The 19,858-nt window shown below is 42.1% G+C and overlaps 1 protein-coding gene across 10 annotated transcripts in view; it reads right to left on the bottom strand.

The window, feature by feature from the left end:
* Window positions 1–834: 834 nt before the first annotated feature.
* The window catches only part of dnajc13 (DnaJ heat shock protein family (Hsp40) member C13), a 32,778-nt gene continuing 13,754 nt past the window's right edge, over window positions 835–19,858 (bottom strand). For 4 of the 10 annotated variants that reach the window (XM_015049604.1, XM_015049611.1, XM_015049610.1 and 1 more), the window contains exons 6-57: window positions 19,533–19,733; window positions 19,208–19,414; window positions 18,449–18,544; window positions 18,193–18,284; window positions 17,875–18,044; window positions 17,016–17,095; window positions 16,773–16,942; window positions 16,653–16,685; window positions 15,924–16,023; window positions 15,185–15,292; window positions 14,915–15,070; window positions 14,764–14,820; window positions 14,554–14,675; window positions 14,335–14,410; window positions 14,109–14,204; window positions 13,881–14,021; window positions 13,066–13,083; window positions 12,406–12,488; window positions 12,080–12,233; window positions 11,889–11,992; window positions 11,638–11,797; window positions 11,498–11,560; window positions 11,310–11,411; window positions 10,791–10,895; window positions 10,452–10,654; window positions 10,271–10,355; window positions 10,037–10,191; window positions 9,377–9,422; window positions 9,135–9,289; window positions 8,826–9,027; window positions 8,631–8,746; window positions 8,109–8,187; window positions 7,900–8,035; window positions 7,621–7,805; window positions 7,441–7,515; window positions 7,116–7,235; window positions 5,955–6,350; window positions 5,755–5,868; window positions 5,555–5,671; window positions 5,309–5,486; window positions 5,141–5,232; window positions 4,923–5,022; window positions 4,757–4,831; window positions 4,553–4,665; window positions 4,287–4,456; window positions 4,158–4,200; window positions 3,897–4,070; window positions 3,637–3,816; window positions 2,944–3,084; window positions 2,730–2,873; window positions 2,549–2,648; window positions 835–1,846 (exon numbers count right to left, since the gene is read on the bottom strand). In XM_015049604.1, coding sequence (XP_014905090.1) covers window positions 1,749–1,846; window positions 2,549–2,648; window positions 2,730–2,873; window positions 2,944–3,084; window positions 3,637–3,816; window positions 3,897–4,070; window positions 4,158–4,200; window positions 4,287–4,456; window positions 4,553–4,665; window positions 4,757–4,831; window positions 4,923–5,022; window positions 5,141–5,232; window positions 5,309–5,486; window positions 5,555–5,671; window positions 5,755–5,868; window positions 5,955–6,350; window positions 7,116–7,235; window positions 7,441–7,515; window positions 7,621–7,805; window positions 7,900–8,035; window positions 8,109–8,187; window positions 8,631–8,746; window positions 8,826–9,027; window positions 9,135–9,289; window positions 9,377–9,422; window positions 10,037–10,191; window positions 10,271–10,355; window positions 10,452–10,654; window positions 10,791–10,895; window positions 11,310–11,411; window positions 11,498–11,560; window positions 11,638–11,797; window positions 11,889–11,992; window positions 12,080–12,233; window positions 12,406–12,488; window positions 13,066–13,083; window positions 13,881–14,021; window positions 14,109–14,204; window positions 14,335–14,410; window positions 14,554–14,675; window positions 14,764–14,820; window positions 14,915–15,070; window positions 15,185–15,292; window positions 15,924–16,023; window positions 16,653–16,685; window positions 16,773–16,942; window positions 17,016–17,095; window positions 17,875–18,044; window positions 18,193–18,284; window positions 18,449–18,544; window positions 19,208–19,414; window positions 19,533–19,733 — 6,486 coding nt within the window. In that variant the 3' untranslated portion in view covers window positions 835–1,748. Of the gene's footprint in view, window positions 1,847–2,206; window positions 2,311–2,548; window positions 2,649–2,729; window positions 2,874–2,943; window positions 3,085–3,636; window positions 3,817–3,896; window positions 4,071–4,157; window positions 4,201–4,286; window positions 4,457–4,552; window positions 4,666–4,756; window positions 4,832–4,922; window positions 5,023–5,140; window positions 5,233–5,308; window positions 5,487–5,554; window positions 5,672–5,754; window positions 5,869–5,954; window positions 6,351–7,115; window positions 7,236–7,440; window positions 7,516–7,620; window positions 7,806–7,899; window positions 8,036–8,108; window positions 8,188–8,630; window positions 8,747–8,825; window positions 9,028–9,134; window positions 9,290–9,376; window positions 9,423–10,036; window positions 10,192–10,270; window positions 10,356–10,451; window positions 10,655–10,790; window positions 10,896–11,309; window positions 11,412–11,497; window positions 11,561–11,637; window positions 11,798–11,888; window positions 11,993–12,079; window positions 12,234–12,405; window positions 12,489–13,065; window positions 13,084–13,880; window positions 14,022–14,108; window positions 14,205–14,334; window positions 14,411–14,553; window positions 14,676–14,763; window positions 14,821–14,914; window positions 15,071–15,184; window positions 15,293–15,923; window positions 16,024–16,652; window positions 16,686–16,772; window positions 16,943–17,015; window positions 17,096–17,874; window positions 18,045–18,192; window positions 18,285–18,448; window positions 18,545–19,207; window positions 19,415–19,532; window positions 19,734–19,858 lie in introns of all 10 variants that reach the window. The other 6 variants (XM_015049613.1, XM_015049606.1, XM_015049607.1 and 3 more) reach the window with 6 other exon arrangements.

The raw sequence follows: 19,858 nt of genomic DNA on the forward strand, positions 1-19,858 counted from the left end.
CTCCTCTCGCTAATAGAGATCATATCTGAACAGCAGAAGGTTCTGGGCAGCTCGGTTCTACTTTAGGGTTCGGTCTGGAAACATAGAAACGTCTGAAAACGGGTCGGAAGCAGTTTGATAGAAAGTTAGAACTCACCGGACCAACTGCTGAAGTCTGCGCCACAAAATGTGCCACAAAATGAAGTCCAGAACTGACGTGTTGGTGAAATACTTTCAGTTTCTATAAATCAGCTGATGTGTGCGCATGCGCAGTGTCTCTACATGTGAGGTGTTAAGTCAATCCACATTTCCCCATCAGGAGGTGGTCCTAAATGGGCCCCATTTCATAATGAAAATGCAGTTTAGTTCTGGTTTAACTTTGGGCATCCTGGAAATAAAAATGATTAAACCTTTGCAGGTATGTTGAGTTAATTAGCTGATTAGCGTTTGACACCATGAGTTTCGTTAATTAACGTTTTCATTATCTGTGTATCATCTTTTCAAACCACTCAGGCCTTCTTGTGCTGGTCCATTTTGTTTCCCCAAGAACCAGAACCAAACATGGAGAAGCAGCACTCAGTTTCTATGTTCCTCTAATCTGAAACAAACTTCCACAAAACTGCTGAAACACTGATTTTCTTTAAATCAACATTAAAACATATTTGTTTAGGGCTGCCTTCGATTAATAACTGGAACATTTTTTTTTAAAGTTTTGATTAAAATGTAATTCTTTTTTATCTTATGTGTTCGTAATATAAAGCATTTTGAATCGTTTTGGTGCTGAAATGTGCTGGATAAATAAACTTGTCTTACTATAATTCAGGCTGTTCATCACAAGTCTAAATACAAAAGAACAACACTTTAGGTTCCCTTTTATTCTTAAAATTTTATGTACAAGATGTGACTGATTTCATTTTTAAATGTACATTCAATATAGAAAGTTTATATACGTAATATTACATTGAACATCTCACAAATTGCACTAGTCTTTCACATAAGATTCAGAATCAGAGTCAAAGTCATTCGTCATGTCTGCAGAAGCTCATTTCCTGTGGTTACTTTAAGTTTCTATCCTTACTTAAATAGTCTAGTGCTTTTTGAGTTCTGGGGAGAGATTTGCTTAAAACATGGTAGGCAGGGAAGAAGAAGAAGGATGAAGATTAGAGGAATTAAAGTCTGGCTATCAGAGCTGGACAAGCAAAATCAGAAAGGTCCACTTCAGTTTTGGGAGCTTTTTTTCCTGGGGAGATTTCACACTTTTTTCTTTTTTAAATATCCAATGTCATTTCTATTCCAAGTCATAATATTGTGAAGTTTATGTAAAAAGCGAGCACAAACACGGCCAAATTTTCTGGGACGAGGAGAAGATTTTGGGATATGATAAACAAGAAAAGACTGAAAGAAGAGGAGAGAAATTCCCCTAATAATAAGACTTGGTCTTTCTGCAGCTTTCTAACAACAAAAAAAACTAGAGTAAAAAATATATTCATACAAAAAAGTAAACCTTTTTCTGTCAGAAGAATAAGTAGCACAGGAAAAGAAAATCCAAATATGGTCATTTGTTAAAAGAAAGCAAATCTTGAAGACTTCAGTGTCATCTGAAAGCCGGGGGAAGGAGAGTGATGCTGCAGGACGAGTCGCAGAGAATTTGGTGACCGTCTCCCTCGGTCTTCCCTCTCCCGTCCCTTCTGATGTTTGGGGAGCCGAGCGGCCCCCTCTCCGAGCCGCAGAGGGCAGTCTGGGAGCCTTAGCGCGACTATGTCGGTCTTTCAGCTTTGGTCTCCGCTGTCGTTGTCTACAGGGGGTGGGACGCTGGACAATACTGTCGAGCCAGTTCCTGCCGTGAGGTAACCTGCAACTCCTGGACCTGCAGGCCACAGGGACAACGGGTTAGGCTGCAGACAAGACGGGACTTAGAGGAGGTGAAGCGCTAAGGATGAGCTATAATGGTTAAAGACTGAATGTCCACAGAGCTCATCAATGTACTTTCCCTAAGATGGAACCAAGACGACGTGAAAGTTAAGAAACTAAAGCAGTTTTCTCCAAATGCTCCACTCTTTAGGAGTCATTGACATGCAAAGGTATTCACACGCCTTCACACTGAATAAATGTATATATTTTACCACTGAGATGAAGACGCTGGAATGGAAAGTGTCACGATGGAACAAGGATGGAGGGAAGAAGGGGAGGATAATTATGTGACAGTAGGAGCCAGGCAAGAGTCTACCTGCATCAAAGCAAGAAAGAGGAGGGCTGTGGGGGCCCAGCTCTGGGTCTAGAGCCCACCCCGCAGAGGGCTGCTGGCGGCCAGGAGAGAAGGAGTGGAAACCCCTGAGGAGGAAACGGAGAGGACAAACAGGGAAGGGAAGCGGAGAGCCGGGAAGTTACAGGGACTGGATAGAAAAAGGATTGCTTGGAGGAATCAGCCAAGTGATTTTTAGGATAAAGCAAATCATTAAGTTTCATCACCAGCTCAGAGAGAAGCAAGGAGGGCCGACATTATTAGTAACTGGCAAAGTTTTGCTGATGTTATTAATGTTAGGAGCCTGAAATGACAACAAGACTTTACCCGTCAGGTAGCCTGCAGTCTGAGACTCTGAGATGAAAAGATCATGCTTCTGGTCTTTGAAGGCACTCCACACTGAAGACCTCGCAAGGATTTCATTCACCTTTGAAACAGCAATTAGAAAGAGTTTTTATTTGTAAAACAATTATTGTCATGTTATTTCCCTAGTTATTAAATGTAGTACCTGCTCTCCATACTGCAGACTGCGAGTCATAGACTTGAGCGCCTTGACTATCTGCGCTTTAGTAGCTGAAGGGTTTTCTAGCGTCTCCAGGCCGATGCCTTCCAGTAGCTTCAGGAGGTATGGAACCAGCTCCACCCTTAAAGCCTGTGGATCAGGAATAAGGATGTTATTCTGAACAATAACAGGGAAAGTTCAAGAAGCAGCCACAGCTTACCTGAGCCACCAGTTCTGTCTGCTCTTTCTGAAACATCCGGTTGAGAGCTTCACACGCCAGCCCGGCCATGTCTGCTCGAGATTTCATCCCAGCCATCAGAGGGCCGATCGTCTCCAAAGACGCCATGGAGCGAACGCACAGCTGCACGTTGTGGTCAGAGAGTTGGAAAGTGGGGTTATTACATGGTTCCTGCACATTTTACACGTCAAGATTAAATATTTAGTCTGACTCAAATGATCAGAGTAATCTGTTCCTGGATAGATATTTCAGGTTGGACAATCCGGTCTTTAGGCAAAAAAGGTGACAATGAAAACATTTTTATCCGGTATGTCATGTTTAAATAAAGGTAAAAAAGAAGAAGAATCAAAAATCCCAATTTAGCTCAGAGGAAAATAGCATAGATGATGAACGGACCAATGGATGGACGAACAGATTGATGGTTAAAGGAAGGATAGACTGATGTATAAATGAACAAATGGAGAGATTGTTGAAGGGACAAATGGATGGATGGATGGACGGACACCAGATGGTTCTAACAGACATTGAGGACAGGGGATAATATCTGGAAATTATAAATATTTTTTCAAAGTTATGCTCGACTTTCTGCCGATCCCATCACTGTTGAGGTTCATCTGTGGCTAAATGACGCAGCACAGCTGCTGGCTACATGAACGATGCATGTGAGCGTCTGACCTCGTTGTCTGACAGGACGTGGATGAGGCGGATGGAGCTCTTCGGCACAGCGTTGTTTTTGTGGTTGAGCGCCGCCAGGATGCGAGGCAGGTGACCCAGAGGGGGAACCTGGTCGGCCAGATGGCTCTGGGTGCTGAAAAGGCAAACGGCTGCCGTGGTAACCGTCTCCAGGCTCTCACCCTGCAGGAGGCAGCTTGTGTCAGGCAGATGATCAGAAACTCCAGGCTTTCTTATGTCTAGTTCAACATGTTGGTGCTCACATTGGGGTTGTTCTTCTCCAGCAGCTCGCTCAGCGTTTCCAGCAGCGACACCAGGAAGTCTCGAGGTTTCCGCAGAACCCATCCGGGCTGAGCGATGAAGATGCGCAAGAAGACTCCGCCGACTTCCACCTCGCCCTGTCCCGCTCCGTAAGCCACAGTGAAGTCATCTGGCAACTGAGAACACATGAAACAAATCCATTCAAATGCAGAGAACAGAAAAACAAAAACAAATCGGCTTATTTACCCGCAGCTCAAACTTACTTTCCAGTTCACGTCAGGATTGTCCTTTTGCTGTTTGAAGTGCCTTAAAGATAAAGGATTTACTGTTAAATTTCCAACCCACTCGTCTGTTTAAAAGGTGATGATCATAAACCCAACTCAGACACATACTCCAGCATCATCTCTCGCACTGTGGTGGACACTTTCTCTCTCGAGGTGTCATTCCAGATGAGCTCAGGGTTTTCATGCGTTCCCTCAAATATCTGAACCGCTGCCTCGGCGTTGTCTCGCATGGCGTCCATAAACACACCGGGAAGGAAACGCATCAGCGTCAGACGCACCTGAAGGAGGAAAAACGTATCAGAGGTTGGCTGAGTTAAAGATACGAATATAGGGGAGATTTTTCAGAGGCTTTATTAATATCTGTCCATTCTGACCTTTGGTCCGACCAGCTTGTCTGAGGTCATCTTGGAGAAAAGCTCTGCGGTCTGGGTGCGGACCTGAGGGTGTGTGCAGTTGCAGAACAGGTCCAACAAATAAATCAGAGCACCTGTGGGAGACACAGACCAACAAAAATACTCACCAATACGACATTTAGAAAGACATGGACAGTTTCTAAGAAACCTAGTGGACTTACTGACCTTTGGCCATGGCCTCTTTGATTATCTTTGTGTTTGAAGTGAGAGCATGGAGGGTTTCCAGCACCATCTGTCTGCCTAAAGGAAGCAGCAACAACAATAACAGTCAACAAATCCATTATGAAAAATAATGAGAGGCAGTACGTTAAATACGTTTGTGTTTTCTTACTAGAGGGAAGTGAATGCAGCAGCAGCAACAGGTTGGACAACACCAGGGACTCGGCAATGTTGCTCACGCATTCCTGGTTTGATGTCACTGTATTCACAACCTGAGAAAACATGTTCAAATTAATGTCGATTTAATACTAAAGCATACTGAAGATGAAGACATATTATATGTTTATGCATAAATACTTGTGAACAGGAAGGATAATTTTCCATCATTACCTCCAGAACCAGCTGTTGCACTCTGCCGGCTCCATGAACCCGCAACAAAGAGAAGAGCAGCTTGAAATGGCCGATACACTCCGACTCAGAACCTGAAGTTATTGGGAAGGAAGAGGTAAGAACAGAGGAGAAAAACCAACATCTGGATTCACCGGAGCAACATCTCACCTGGGTTGTTCTTAATGACGTTGCGGAGAGCCTCCAAGGCCATCTCAGCGAAGCAGAGCCTCTCGGCGTGCTGCTGGGACTCCACTTTGTTACTCTGACTCATGGCCAGCAACGTGTGGAGGTACTGAGCCTGAGAGCCCACGTAGTCCAGCAGACAGGCAGCAAATGCTTTGGGGTACTAAACACAGAGCAGCGGTATGAGGTCGGTTTTATTTAGGAAATAAGACTGCAGGTTGAGGTTCTCACCTCTAGCGGGAAAGTCGGTTGCTCGTTGTAAACCCGGACGAAAATCTCCCCCACTATGAGCTCCTTGTTGTGATCGCCGAACATGAAATCTGCACCGAAGCTTTTGTCGTTTTCTCCCTGTGATAAAACCACAAAGCCGTTTCATGAATAACTGCACCTGACGACTCGCTAAGCGATGATTGACGAGTTTTTATTCTTACTCTCTTGATGTTTCCTTCCTGCTGACCCTCCAGGAACTCCAGCAGCTCGGCTCGTGTCCCATTGTTCCAGATCAGGTAGGGATTCTCTGAGTTACTATTCAGCAGCTTCAGAACCTAAACCCCAAATAAGTCACACTCGCTTTAGTTTTTGAGGAGTTTATAACAGTTAAAAATAATGATATTTGCTCTTTTTCACTGACCTCAGCTGGAGACCCTGTTCCCAGCTTCCTTGAGATGTACGGTGTGAGCATTGCGGCTAAGCTCTTGCGGATGGTGGGGTTCTCCGGTGGGGTGCCGTCCACGCCGTTGGTCTCTGCAGCAGGATTGTTGGCGTCTGGCGGGCTGGGTGTCTGAGTGTAGCCCCCCAGCCGACTGAGGGCCACCAGGCTGAGCTTGGCCAAGCTGTTAGCCACCTCCTGCTGGTTGGTGTCCTGGTTGGCCTGGACGCCGCTCTCCTCCAGCGTGTAGTCGTAGTTGAACAGGTAGACGAGAAGATGCCAGAGCACGCCAGCGTGGTACAGATGGGTCTGCAGGAAGAAGTCTATGGCGAAGGAGCTGACGCACTGGACTGCCAGGGCCGCCGTCTTTGGGAGACCCTGAAAGGAGATGAGGAGGGAAAATAAATTACTGGACAGCAAAACCTCCTGACTGACCATAACCGTCACTTTACAGTCACAAATCAGCACAAAATACTTCAGCATCTCCTAAATGCAACATATAAACTGTTTAACAAGTGAAGTTGCAAAAATGCAACAAAAGAAAAAGTTAAAATTGCGACGGAGTAACTTGCTGCTAAAGTTCTGGAGTCAAAGATATAAAAAACACTGATTTCAAACAAATGTGATGTGAAAGAAAAAGACGACAGAAAAAAGCCGATTTGTACCAGCTGATGCAGTCTGAGAGATGCATTCTGGTTTTCATACTAAATGGCACAAAACATTGACCATAAAGCAGAAATAAAAGTTTGAAAGGTGATGCATTTACTGAACAGAAAACGTCCTACTGGAGTTCCTTGAAAATATTCGTTCGTCACCAAATAAGAAGATTGGACACCCTTAATATCTATGACAATGAATGGTGCACTGAAATGCTGTGCCTGCCTCTCTTTCCAAATGTCTTCTCATACAAAAATATATATTTTGTGTTATATCTTATGTAAGCAGCCAAATTATTCCTCAAAGAAAATATTCTGCTGATTTAGATGCTGTAAAACTGCCACACATTTTATGCCTCAATTAATATGCCAAAAAGTTAAATTAAATACCATAAAATCCTGTTTTCAAGATCATTTCTCCTTTAGGAAAATAGTTTTTCCCGCTTTAATACGCAGTAGGACACAAGTACCCATGAAGGATGCTCACCTTTCCGTAGAACAAAATGTGACAGAGGTCCCGGATGATGTTTGGCAGCTCGATTATCTTTTCCCTGCATTCCTCAAACTGGGCTGCCACACTGTAGCACCTGCAGATGTGCCCGCACACCTGCAAGGAGTCGTCATGGAAACCGGGTTTTAGAGGTTACAGCAAACAAAGAACATGGCTCTCAGGGTAAATCTTTACTCTTTTAAAGACTGAACATTTCAGAGTTCTCAAATCTTTTTATTGCATTTTTAAATTATGCAAACAAAAACACCTGCATGAAATGATAGAAAAGATGTTTACAGTCATCAACCTATAAGTGTGTTACCTGAACAGCCATGTCATCAGGTTTACTGGACGCAGTCAGCACAGCAACACACCGAGAAAGAGCCTCCAGTAAAATCTGCACAAATACAGTTCGTTATTTTTTCCCTCATTAACCAACAGGGTAAAGGTGGATGTTTCATCTGAACATGGCGACATTCAGAGCTGGTTAAAATACTGATACCTCAATCCCGTTCTCCCGCCGCAGCTCCTCGGCGTTAAGAGCCGAGCAGTTCACCGTGTGGAAGGCCAGCTCAGCGGCGGCCGGGAGCAGAGGCGACGTTTTGGAGAAAAGCTGCCCGTCGTCCGTCTCCATTTTGATCGTTTTGATGAGCATGGGATAACCGGCGTACTTGTACGGCTCCAGTTCTGGAGAAGTAGCCAAAGTGTCAGTATTAGCAGGATATATCAGTGCCAGCTGCTTTTACATGGGTAGAGCTGATGGTTAAATCCATGCTGAAACCTTGCTGATGTCGATTGAAGAGGATGCTCTGAGTTTTGAGGATCAGAATGATGTTTTCTGGGTCGGGACCGTCTACGATCCGGGCAGACTTTGTGCAAAGGAACTCGTACGCTTTGTTAACTTTCTCAAACATGTCCTGGAAGACGAGAGGAAATACAATAAGGACTCAAAGCCTAAGCAAACAGAATGAAAATAATCATTTTACACACCCTTCCTTCTGGGTTTTTGTCAGGATGGTACTTCTGCGCCAGTCTGAAGTAAGCCTTCCTGATTTTACTCTCCTCATGCCTGAAAACACAAAGGGCTGCATTAAGTAATTGTTTACATAGTTTTCTACGATTCTTTCAAATAAAATCCAGTCCAACCATTAGCCAACATTCAACACCTAAAAATAAAACCAGATGTTCTCCAAGGACCTCAGAGGATCATTGTTTTGTGATGGATCAAAACTTGTTGGTGTGTTAAAATGATAAACTAAAATCCAGACCTAAATTCTGTTCTAAATCTGTGACACGGATTGAAAATGAAAGTGCACAGAAGCTCTCTATCCAATCTGATTGAGCCTCAACTATTTTTGCAAAGATAAATGGGCAGAAATTCAACCTCTACATGTTTAAGCTGACAACACCCAACTCTCTTGTAGATGCAGTTGCACCAAAAAGATAATATTGCTCAAGATATTTGAGTCAGTTTAACTTTGAAAACTACAGCAGTGAATTCCTTCCACTCACTGGCCCTGTCCTTTGGGGAGGTTGAGGACATCGTACGCGTCGTCCACAGACATGGAGGGCGGCTTCTTCTCCACCTCCCGCTTCCAGGCTTCAAGAGTGTCTTTCAGCAACTTCACCTTCATCAGCAGTCACAGAAGTCGATTATAATACTTAAATAATAAGAGTCTCAGACCACAGAAGGTAAGGAAAACTCACAGCGTCTCTGATAGGCCAGTTGGGGAAGCGGGTGGTGTCGCACAGATGCCTGAGGTAGTAAATGTTGCAGAAGAGCTCGTTGTCTAGCTGAGGGAAGCTGATCACAGGGATGGGGCAGTACTGGTAGAGAGCCCGAGTGTTGCTCTGCAGCCTGGGGCTAAAGTCAGCAATGTGGGCGGCAATCTTCTCGATCATCATTCGCCTGAAACGAAATAAGAAGCAGGCAGAGATCGAATGACGGAAGCATTCATTGCTGTGACAATAATGTTGCAAACAAACTCGTTTTACAAAGCAGAGGTTACTTCTCACCTCATCTCACTGCTCCAAATGGCCTCAGGTGTGTCAAATTCGCCAAGGAAAATCTCAGAGAAGCGCTCAGCTTCGTAGTTCTCCAGGTAACACACCATGGCTTCTGGTAAAGCTGGTCCCAGAACGCTGCGCTGCACGATGTCCTGACCTTTGGACTGCACAAGCCACATGAATTAAAAAACATTTTGATCTAATTTCTGTCACAGAATCTTGAATTACAATGTCAGTGTCATGATAGTCACCTCCTCTGATTTGAAGGCTTGTTTTAAATGAGTGTACTTCAGGAACCTACAGAGAAAAGAGGAATTTCACAGATTTTATTTCATGCATCCGACACACCAGGATTTCTAAGCAATTAGGTGAGAAAATTACAGGATCTTCCAGACTTTACTATCCAATATTCTTATTGCTTTTCAGCCAATGTTCAAAGGGTGAAAACTGATATTTTACCCTTTAAAATCCATGTTTCAATCATTATGAGTCAAAAATAGAGGGAGGGAAAAAGAAAGAGAGAAAGAAAATTAAGAGAAAAAGAGAGCGACACAAAGGCAGACAAGGAAAAACAAAACAAAGACACAAAGAAAAAATAGCCAAATGTTGTGATTTTGTGACACGTCTGTGATATAATGTAAAGCCCTGATGGATGAAATGACGTGATTTATAGAAAATGGAAATGTTTTTCCAGACTCCATTTCCTTCTTCCATACTTTTGCAGATCTGGAAAACAACTTAAGTCATATTTCACACCGTTCTAAAACCATGACAACAAGTCCAAACGTTTAAAATGTCTTTAGCAAGATTAAAACTCAACACTGAGTTTCATCTACAAGCAGGCATGCAGGCTGAAAAGAGCAACATTCCAAGATGAGGTAAGACCCTAATAATAATCCCTGTTTTATTACCTCGCTACAGGAAGCACGTTGGAGCCTGTGTACATCATGATGAAGAAGAAAACCCCCGTTAAATAGAGGCGCTGCAGGTTTGGGTTGTCCTGCATCACCAGGTACAACAGGTTGGCAACCTTTTCCACCAGAATGGGGTCAAACGTCAGCAGCAACTGAGAGGAACAAGAAAAACCAACAAATGAAATTCTGCCCAGGTATAATACACCTGTAGCACCCAAACTGCAGACATACCTGGACAATATGTGGGAGACAGGCATTGTCGCTAATCATCCTCTTGATTTTAGGTAAAGGTCGGATGATGGCGTTATCCTGGTCCCTGCACAAGAAACAAAAGCAATCGTCCAGATTATTCGTCTTCATGAGCTTTTTCTTGAAACTGGAGGAAAAAAAGCAGAAAAGAAGCAGCAAGCACCTGCTGGGGTAATACGAGCACATGGTGATGAGCATGTTGAGGATCATTGTAGCCAAGTCGGACTCGTTCATCACTGGCTGGCCTGTGGCCAGGAGGCACCACTTCAGCTGAGGGATGGCCTGCAGGGGGCGCCAACCGTCCATCCCTTGAGCCCAGCAGCGCGTCTTTGCTGTCAGGACACCCGTGTTCCAAAACTCCTGCATCTGGAAAAAAGAAGGAGAAGATAGCATATAAACTAGAACCTAAACAAGGAAGAAAAACAATATACAAGTATTAAAACAATATACTACATAAAATGAAAAAAAAGATAATCCCAAAGCCAATGTGATTATTGCTCACCTCCTCAAAACTAAAAGGTCCTCTTCTTTCTTTATCTGCATTCCCAAAGTACCACTCTTTCTCACCCTCCCTCTTCATGTCTGGTGATGCCTCCAGAACGTTGCTCTGTGGAAAAACACAACAATCATGTTTAAGACTAAAGAGACAGTTTTTAAATCAGGCGTTTCAAAATTGGGCCCTTTGGCTCCCAGTGGCTCCTGGTCAAGCTTATAAACCATAATAATAACCTGGTGTGAAACCTAAAGGTGTGTTAAAATGTTATGAATAATTGGTATAGGAATAGGTGTAATCAATATGATTTATTAATTTAATAAGAGAAGGAATATTTTCTCTTTCGGTTTTAAAGGGAAAATTGAAATGTCTGTAAAACCTGCAAGACTGTAAAATTTGATTTGTATATGTATTTGTGTGATATTAATCAAAATTAAAAAGTGAAAAAACAACTGGAATCATTTATTATAGTCTTAAATGATTTCTAACCAAACTCAGTGCAGGAACTCACAACTTTACAGTTTTTACCTGAAGTGGAACGGTAGCTCTGCTGGTGTGCAGGTGGGCTAAAGTAAGCAAGTCCACCATGATACGAACTCCGTTTGAATCCATCACATCCTTCACATTTTTCTGCACAAAAAATAAATAAAAAGGAATCATAAAAATGTGAGTAAGATAACACACTTGTGCAAATTTGTTCCCTTTTTCCAGGTTACCTTATGCAGAATGAGCTTGTTGAGGAAGAGGATCAGCCTGTCCCTCTCTAGTTTGTCTGTACACTATGAAAAGAACAAGATTTCATAATTTACTTGTGGACAGTACGCAAAAAAAATATCAGCTGTTTGGCTGCACATACCCGGTCCAGCATGCCAACAATGTATTTGGTGTCGGCGAAAGGACCGATCTCCTCAAAGCACTTGCCGTACACAATTGCAAGCGCCTGTAGGCACAGGCACTTCATCATGACTTTGGGTGTGAGTAAAAAGCGATGGTAGAGCTCATTGAAAAACTCATATCTGCAAAAAGAAAGAGGCGTGACGTGAATCATACTTTAAGGACCTGGTGTTCAACAATCACTGTGGACAGACGGGGGAACTGGAATCTTACGATCTCTTGATGGCACTCGATTCTTCATTTTCATCTTCTTCCAGCAGCAGACGCAGGTAATAATCTCCTATTTTTATCTCATCAGAAAGGCACTCGTATTTCACCTGCACAGATTCACATGCACATTTTCTGTGATCCCACAGATTTCTAAACAAGTAAAAAACCCATCCAGGGTGGAAGCGTGTCCGAACCTCAAACTCCTGGTGGTTCCAGGAGATGACGGTGGCGTTGCCGAGCTCGCGGTCCACACCGAAAGCTCGCATCTCTCCCTCCAGAGCGTCACGCAGCTCCTCCCTCGTTTTGAGGTTCCAGATGAGGTTGGAGCGCGCATGGTCCAGCTGGAATCTTTAACGACATTACGGTTTTAAAGCTACCAATGTATAATTTCTACCAAACAGTTTAGGGACGTTTAAAATCAAACAAACAGAACTTCAGGTACAAACGTTTGCTGTAGAAATAGGACAAAAATAAGTCATGTGTCGCATATTGAATCAGATTTGTGATCAAAATGAGCTACCTGTAATAAAAAAGCTCCCAGTTTGCTTCAATCTTAATTCTCTGTCTTCTCTTCCTCAGGATGACAGGCTTTTGGTTTGGATTCTGAAAACAAAGAAACAAACCTTTTAATGCCTGCTTTAGTTGCTTAGTATCAGAGCATCAGATCTCCAACATTTCAGTAAAGCTGAACACGAGTAAACTTTCAGAAAAATATGGAAATTAAAACACTTCTAGGGTCAATTTGCCACTTCACCAATTCACCTCATTCTGTCTAACTTTTATTTTGTCCCTGTAAATAAATTATTCATCTAGTTAACCTGATCTGTGTAGCACAGACTTAAATAGTATGACCCACTTTCCCACCTGTTGCTGTGCATTGCTGGTCAGCTGACTGAAAGATTGCTACACTTTTTCCTCACACCTAATTCACTGAGTGTTAATCTTTGGAAGCTGCCTGTAATACAAGTAGAATATGATTTATTATCGACTCAACTGTATTTTCACCTGGGTTTTTTTTTTCCATTTGTCATTTGGTTAGGATACTAACTGGTAACTGGGAAAATAGAGGAAAGAAAGGATCCCAGAATGTGAGATGAAAACTGGAAAATGGTGCATTTATGAACTGGGAGAGAACAAAATGAGAAGGAAGACATGAAACCCATTGGTTAGTCCTACTTACCAAGTTGTTTCTGTCCTGCTGCATTGATTGACAGCACAGAAACCAGATGTGACAGAGGGGAGGGTTGGGGATAGAGATACAGAGAGATTATTGTTCCTCAGATCAAACAGATCAATCACAACAAGGGTCATAGGTCATTACTTTGTGAATATTAAAGAGACTGACGTGCAAAGCAGTAGCTAAATCTTTAATATTCAAAGGGTGAGCAGATTTCTGTGTTTTTAATCACAGCAAAACAAATCAACAGGTTAAAAGTTAAGAAATGGATGCATGTGGCTGAGGAGCAGTGAAGACAGCGAGCATATCAAACACCCTCAGTGTTGACTGATGATTTCCAGCCATTGAAAAGTAAAGAAGATGCAAAAGATGTCAGATTGTACCAGAAAACCTGAAAGAGGAATGGATTTAAGCAACAGAGACAACGGACAAGCGAAACTGAACCAAGGTTTTATGAACCAGTTTAAATGACAACACACACCCACTCATTTCCTGCAAAACGTGCATTAAGGTCAAATAGCAAAGCAGTTTTTATAAACACTTAGATTGCATTTAAAGTTAACCTCATAAAACTTCCCAGCAATGCCTCTAAAAGAGAGAACAGACCTTAGATGAAAAATTTAATCTTTACTAAGATACCCTGCAAAATCCAGCACCACAGCAGACACTGCTTTCATGCAAAACAACAGCAGGAATGAGTTTGGCTCTGCGATCTGCAGCAGCAGCAGGAGCAACATCTCAGCAGCCAGCAACAGAAGCAGAGATCTATCTCAAGGCAAAAGCTACAACTGAGCTCTAATAAAAGAAAACATGCTCACCTCCTTCTGGGCAATGCCCATTTTATCCCTCCAATGCATCAGCACCAGGTCAGCTTTCTCCTTGGCAAACTTCTCCACCTCTTTGGCTGCTTTACCTGCAATTCTCTGCCACTCAGGAACCTTGTTGCGATTCAGCTGATCCTGCAAGAAGGAAGAGCAGAAGAGTAACAGGGAATTATTTTATAGACCACTGCAATTAAAATGAAATTATATTGGGGAAAGACATACTGAAGCGATTTTTAAGTTGTCCCGGATGTGCATTCTGTCCACGTCTTTCTCTGGAACTGGGTCAGGACTGTCCAAGTAAGCCAGCAGGCCGGTTGGCTGCAGGCATAAAACCAAATCAGTGACTTTAGTGTACAAAAATACCAAAACAAGTGACAGGCAGGCACAGATATAAACATTGGAAGACATTCTTCACACCCAGCATCAATGTAAAAGTTGAGAAGCGTACCAGGATTCTCTTGAGGAGGTTCATAGCCACAGGGTTCTCCGCTGTCCACAGTCCCACCAGGTGACGACTCAGCTGCCTGAAACAGACGGATTAGACATCTGGCATTCATTTTAAGTTAAATGCTTCTCACGAGTAATAACAAAAATCCTCTAAGTTAGTTCAAAATAATTATTTTACTCTAAAGAATCACTTTAATGTGTGCATTTATTGAGGGCTGACCTGTTGGTGAGCATCCGCTGGTCTGCGCTGACTGTGAATAAAGATGTGTGCAGGTGTCTTGGTAAGGCCCCCTCACTCAGAGCCAGCTCCTGCATCTTGGTGGCAATTTCCTTGTCTCCTTCCTTAATATAAACATTTAGAAACACGGATCAATACCTGATAAAAATGATCAAGGATCTAGAGAATAAGTTCACCTAACGAAACACTTGCCTCAATTATAGCTTTCATCACAAGACCAGCTCCTTTTACGATCGCCATGGAAGGATGCTGGAGATGGGATTAGTTTGATTTAAGTCACTTAAAGTGCAAAAAATTAATTGTAACAAAGAATGTGAATTATCTGCAGACTCAGCCTTCTTGCCTGGAATAGTTTGAATAATGTTCGTCCGTCAGAGGCAACCATCTCCAGCAGCATGTCAAACTGCTGCCCTTCAGTGGTTTCACTGTAGGGGGCGCAAAGCGCAAACGTTAAGAAGTCCAATAAGGAGCTGATGACCAGAGCTCCAGTTCCATGGTCCTGTCAAAAACAAATGAAAGGAAAAAAACATTAAAAGAATCCCCATAGCTGAACACCAAACTGCATTGAAGTTTAAGCTCCAGCAAAGCTCCTGACAACTGGAAGGATATGTACCACATTGGTGATAAATTTTTCAAGAAGGTTTTCCAGAAACTTCTTGGAGGACAGAAGAGAGGCCTTGTTTAGCTGCTCCTGTCTCAGGTCATAGTCATCGTGCATGGGCTACAAAAATAAACAAAACCAACAGAATAAATAATCTCAACCATGGTAAACTATGATGCAGCCCCTTCCACAATTACTTCCACCTCCTATTTATCTTCCATTGCAATATAGTAGACCCCTGACTAACTCAGTGGCTTTTTCTCTGGGAAATGCAGCTTAGGAAGCTCAAACACCAATGTGCAACACTACTTGACATGCTATTGGCTGGTGTTTGGAAAGCAGCCAGCCGAGAAGCAACATTTATTTTCCACAGCGCTTATTGGCTGCAATTCCCAAAGAGTGGAGATAACGTGTTCACGTTTGTAATGGTAGGGCAAGCCTTTGGTTTGAAAGGATCTACTTATTTTACAAGAAAAGACACTGATCAAGTCGTCAACAAAATGTAAATAATAAATGCTCATACACTATTTCAAGGAACCTTTAGGTGTGTCAGTTAAATTGTTAAAGCGGGAGTTCCCCCCCCCTTCTCTGGAAAAGTGCTGAAATTAAAAATTAGGATACGTTTTTCCATTTTTTAAATAATTTCTATAAAGGTTAGCCTATTTTTGCACATCTTTACAGAGATTTCAGTAATCATGGAGGATACTGTAAATACAATATACAGTAGAAATGATATTTAAAATACACTTACACACATAAGAGCACAGAGCATGTCAATAGCAGCATGAGTCACACCATTGTTGTTCCTTTTTAAAGCTTTGACCGTTTTTACTCCCAACTTTTCCCTGAACCTGCAACATACAAACACATACAAATTTAAATAAAAATCAAAATTTTTATTCAAATTCATGCTCCATTTAAATTCATCACTGTTAATGAGAATAATCAACAAATTAATATAAATGCAGGTCTGGGGTTGGATACACAAATAATTCATTGCTTCTTAAGTGACTTGATGTTTCTTTTGCTTAAATGATAAAATCAACATTTCTGAAAGGTGTGAGTGTTTTTATGAGTCTGTGAGAGGAAACAGCAAGCTACAACAGCAATGAATCTGTCTAGGAAGCCAATTCTGGCTCATCAGCCTCACAAGCTACCAGGAAAAATGGTCAATTACAGTTCCTCTCATACATCTCAGTGACCCAAGAAGAACACCAAAATGAATAAAAAGGAGCAGAAAACAGAATGGGCAACAGCAAATAATGAAAAGTGAAATGGAAGTGTAAAAACGAAAATGATAAAATGCTGAAGACAGGAGGCCAAGATGTATTAAGACAGATTGTCAGGCTGAAAAGGACCTAATTTCTGACTTGCTTGTCTAAAAGCTTCAATAAAAAGTGATGTATGACAGTGAAAAAGTGGGGAAAGACATAAAATACAGACAAAAAGGGCAGACTGAGATGCATGGATTCATATTTACGTTGCATCTGTGAGTCCAGACCCTTGACCAGACCTTGGAATAACAGAGCATGCCTATTACCACCAGCAGCTCAGCACGGCAAGAGTTTAATAAATGAGGAGCAAAGTGCTGCCGTCTTACTTCGGCAGCTGGGTGAAGGCCTGGAAGCCGGCCTTGGAGGCCACCAAGCGACGGATGGCCTGGAAATGGCTTTCCAGCTCCGAGTTCAGAGCCGGCAGCTCCACTTCCTGGGCCAGCAGGGCCAGGATGGCGTTGTTGATGAGCTTCTCCTTGTTCTCAGAAAAAAGACCCTGGACCGAAAAAAGACAAGGGTTTCAGTCCGAGTCCAAGCTGGACAGAGCAACAAAAACTGATCAAACTCACATCTTGGGTAACTGCATGGAGAACTCCACTGTAGGATATATTGGCATTGAATCTGAACACTGCATCTGCAAAGTTTCCACCTAAAAAAATATAAAAGCATTTAAATATAAAAACAGACTTTCTGGAAAAATTCTAACTTTTGCAGAATTACATTGTCAAGACTTTTGGGAGGTTTACCAATATTATAAACATGTTTTTACAGTAATCTTTTCTTTATTATACAACTAACTTATTAAAAACCTCAAAGAGAGAAATAAATGCTTTTAAACTCTGGCATCTGTTCCTGAAAGATTAAGTAGTTTAAATATGACAACATCATTCTGCAATATCTTTTCTACACCCCAAGTTACAACATGTCCACAAAAGAAATGCATAAATCTGTCTCTTTACTCATTATAGTAGTATTTATAAAATATTTTTTATGTGCATTTTGGAGTATCACAGTAGAAAATTTTTTAAAAATGTTCTCAACTTCATAAAAAATGTTTTCAGTCATCTGAGGTGGTTTTTGGCTTCTTCAAAAAGAGTTTATGCCCCAAAGCGGAGATGGAAACACATTTGCCAAAAAGGTTCTGACGTAGTGAACTCTCCCAGTCCAAACTTCCAGAACAGAAGCGGAGGACTTTCTCCAGTTTTCTGTCATGTGGTCCATGCTAGTTTGCAACCTCTACATCTTGTTCATTATCGGGGTGATGAACCAGACCAGTAGATAAAAACACTTCTAACTGCATTTTAATTTTTGTGACATTTAAAATTTTGCTCAAAATACACATGACAATTGGATGGAAATACAGATATTGGAAAGCTCAGTGTTTCTCTCTGAAATGAAACGCCACTCAGAAGAAGAGCTTTAACTTACCAGGAGGAGGTGCTGCCAGGAATCTGAGATGTAAACTCTCCACCTCCTCATCCACCGGCATGCTGAGCAAACCCCATCTCTGCCCTCTCTGCGTGGGGGCCATTTTGACACACACGTCCCTGTTGCCCGATGCTCTGACTCCATCCAGGAGGCTGGCTAGAAGGGAGTCCCTGGATACACAATTAAAAAACAAGTCTGTGTTATTATGTGCAAAGCAGATTAAAGGCTGAGAAGCACAGCCACATCTATGCAAAGTAAAAAAAACACTCCGGGTTGTAAATCTAAAGCAAACACAGAAAGAGATTTGTGTTTGCAGACCTTTCAGTGGAGGAGTACTTCCTAATCTGGCCTCGGATGAATTCCACTGTAAACACCTGAGGGTTATCTGCGTCACAGATGAGAGCAAACACCTGAGGGAACAGCAACACAGAGTTGGAGAAAAAAACTTTACCACTCTAGATGTTTACTTGCAGTTAATCGCAATGAAACAAATATAATTCAACATTTCGATTTGTCAGAGTAAAACTGAGCAGTAACATTTTTATGACTTTATGATGTTTGTGTTGCATCTCACCTCTCCAAAGGGTTTGAGTGTGACTATGTTGTAGGAAGCAGGATCGCGCTCCACTAGACATGTTTCTGTGAGGGCAAGGATTCTCTTAACCGGCTCCTGGAAGGCACAACACCACACCGAGAATATAATACCAATAATCATAAGCTGCTGAAGCAAGCAGCTGACACTGAATTAAATATTTCATCCTGCTAAGTCAAAAGGACCCAATTAAACAAAGATGGAAGAGACATTATGATCTAAAAAGTCAAATTTGGTGTATACATTTTTACACCAAGTAGAAGTGGTGAAATGAACAGAAATGAAGTAAAACTAAACAAATTTGTCTGGAAAGATCAACTATAAATCTCTGCACAGAATTTCTTTTCTTGTGCCAGCAGAGACTTTTGCTGTTTGGAGACATGTTTTCAGATTGCCAGTATCATTTTGAAAGCCCTCTCTGTACACACTGATATACTAGCACCGATGTATTCCACCATTGAAAACAAATGGGTAAAAGGCAACATAAGATCAGACGAAAGCCTACATTTCCACAGTGGAGACGGTTTTATCATGCAAGAAAGAATGAAATATGATAACTTGTCCTTTGGTTTCTCCATTACATAATGGCTAAAACAATTATTTTTATTGTAGCAATGAAGCTGATAAAAGAATCCATCCAAACTAACCAGTAAATCAATTTATTGTGCATTTCTAAACAGAATAACAAACTGACAAGTCAGATGCATCTTTAATTTAATAAATATTTCTTATACTTCCTACCGAGTGGCGTGTTGTGATCTTCTGCACCACGAACTCTGCCAGAGAGGTGATGCTCTCGTCTGAGCTGTACTTTCCCAACCTGTCTGTCACGAAACCCTCAAAGGTCAGAGCCTCCTTCCTCAGGCGTAGCATGATGCCGATGTAGTTTCCGGCATGTTCGATGGCGCTCCGGATGATTTCATCTCGATGCTCAGAGGCAAAAAGATGCTAAAAGAAACAAGTAACCGAGAATCCTGAATGTGCACAGCCAGTAAGTACATGAAGATAAAAACAGACAGCCGAGCACATAGTTAAACTTTTCCATGTCCTTTTAAATGATACATACTAGTCTGCTGAAGCCACCGTAAAGGATGCAGAATCCTCCCTGGTAATCAGAAACCTCGACAAAGCCCTCTATGTTTCTGTAGTCGTAGGAACACACCACTCTGTTAGTGTGAGGGTCGATTTGGTCGATGCCACCAGGGGTCACCTCTAAATTAACCGGCTTCCGCATGTCGCTCCAGTGATGCTTGTAGCAGTTGTAACGCTGTGAAATGTTAATCACACGTATGTTATAAAACAACAACAGTCATTAATATGGCAAACATTCAGGTCAAGACTTTATCTCTTAGAAAATCTAAGATAAAGACCACCACATTATATTTCTGACCA

This window comes from Poecilia latipinna, unplaced genomic scaffold (assembly GCF_001443285.1).
Source record: "Poecilia latipinna isolate Pla-1442-1.1 unplaced genomic scaffold, P_latipinna-1.0 Scaffold953, whole genome shotgun sequence".
NCBI lineage: Eukaryota > Metazoa > Chordata > Actinopteri > Cyprinodontiformes > Poeciliidae > Poecilia > Poecilia latipinna.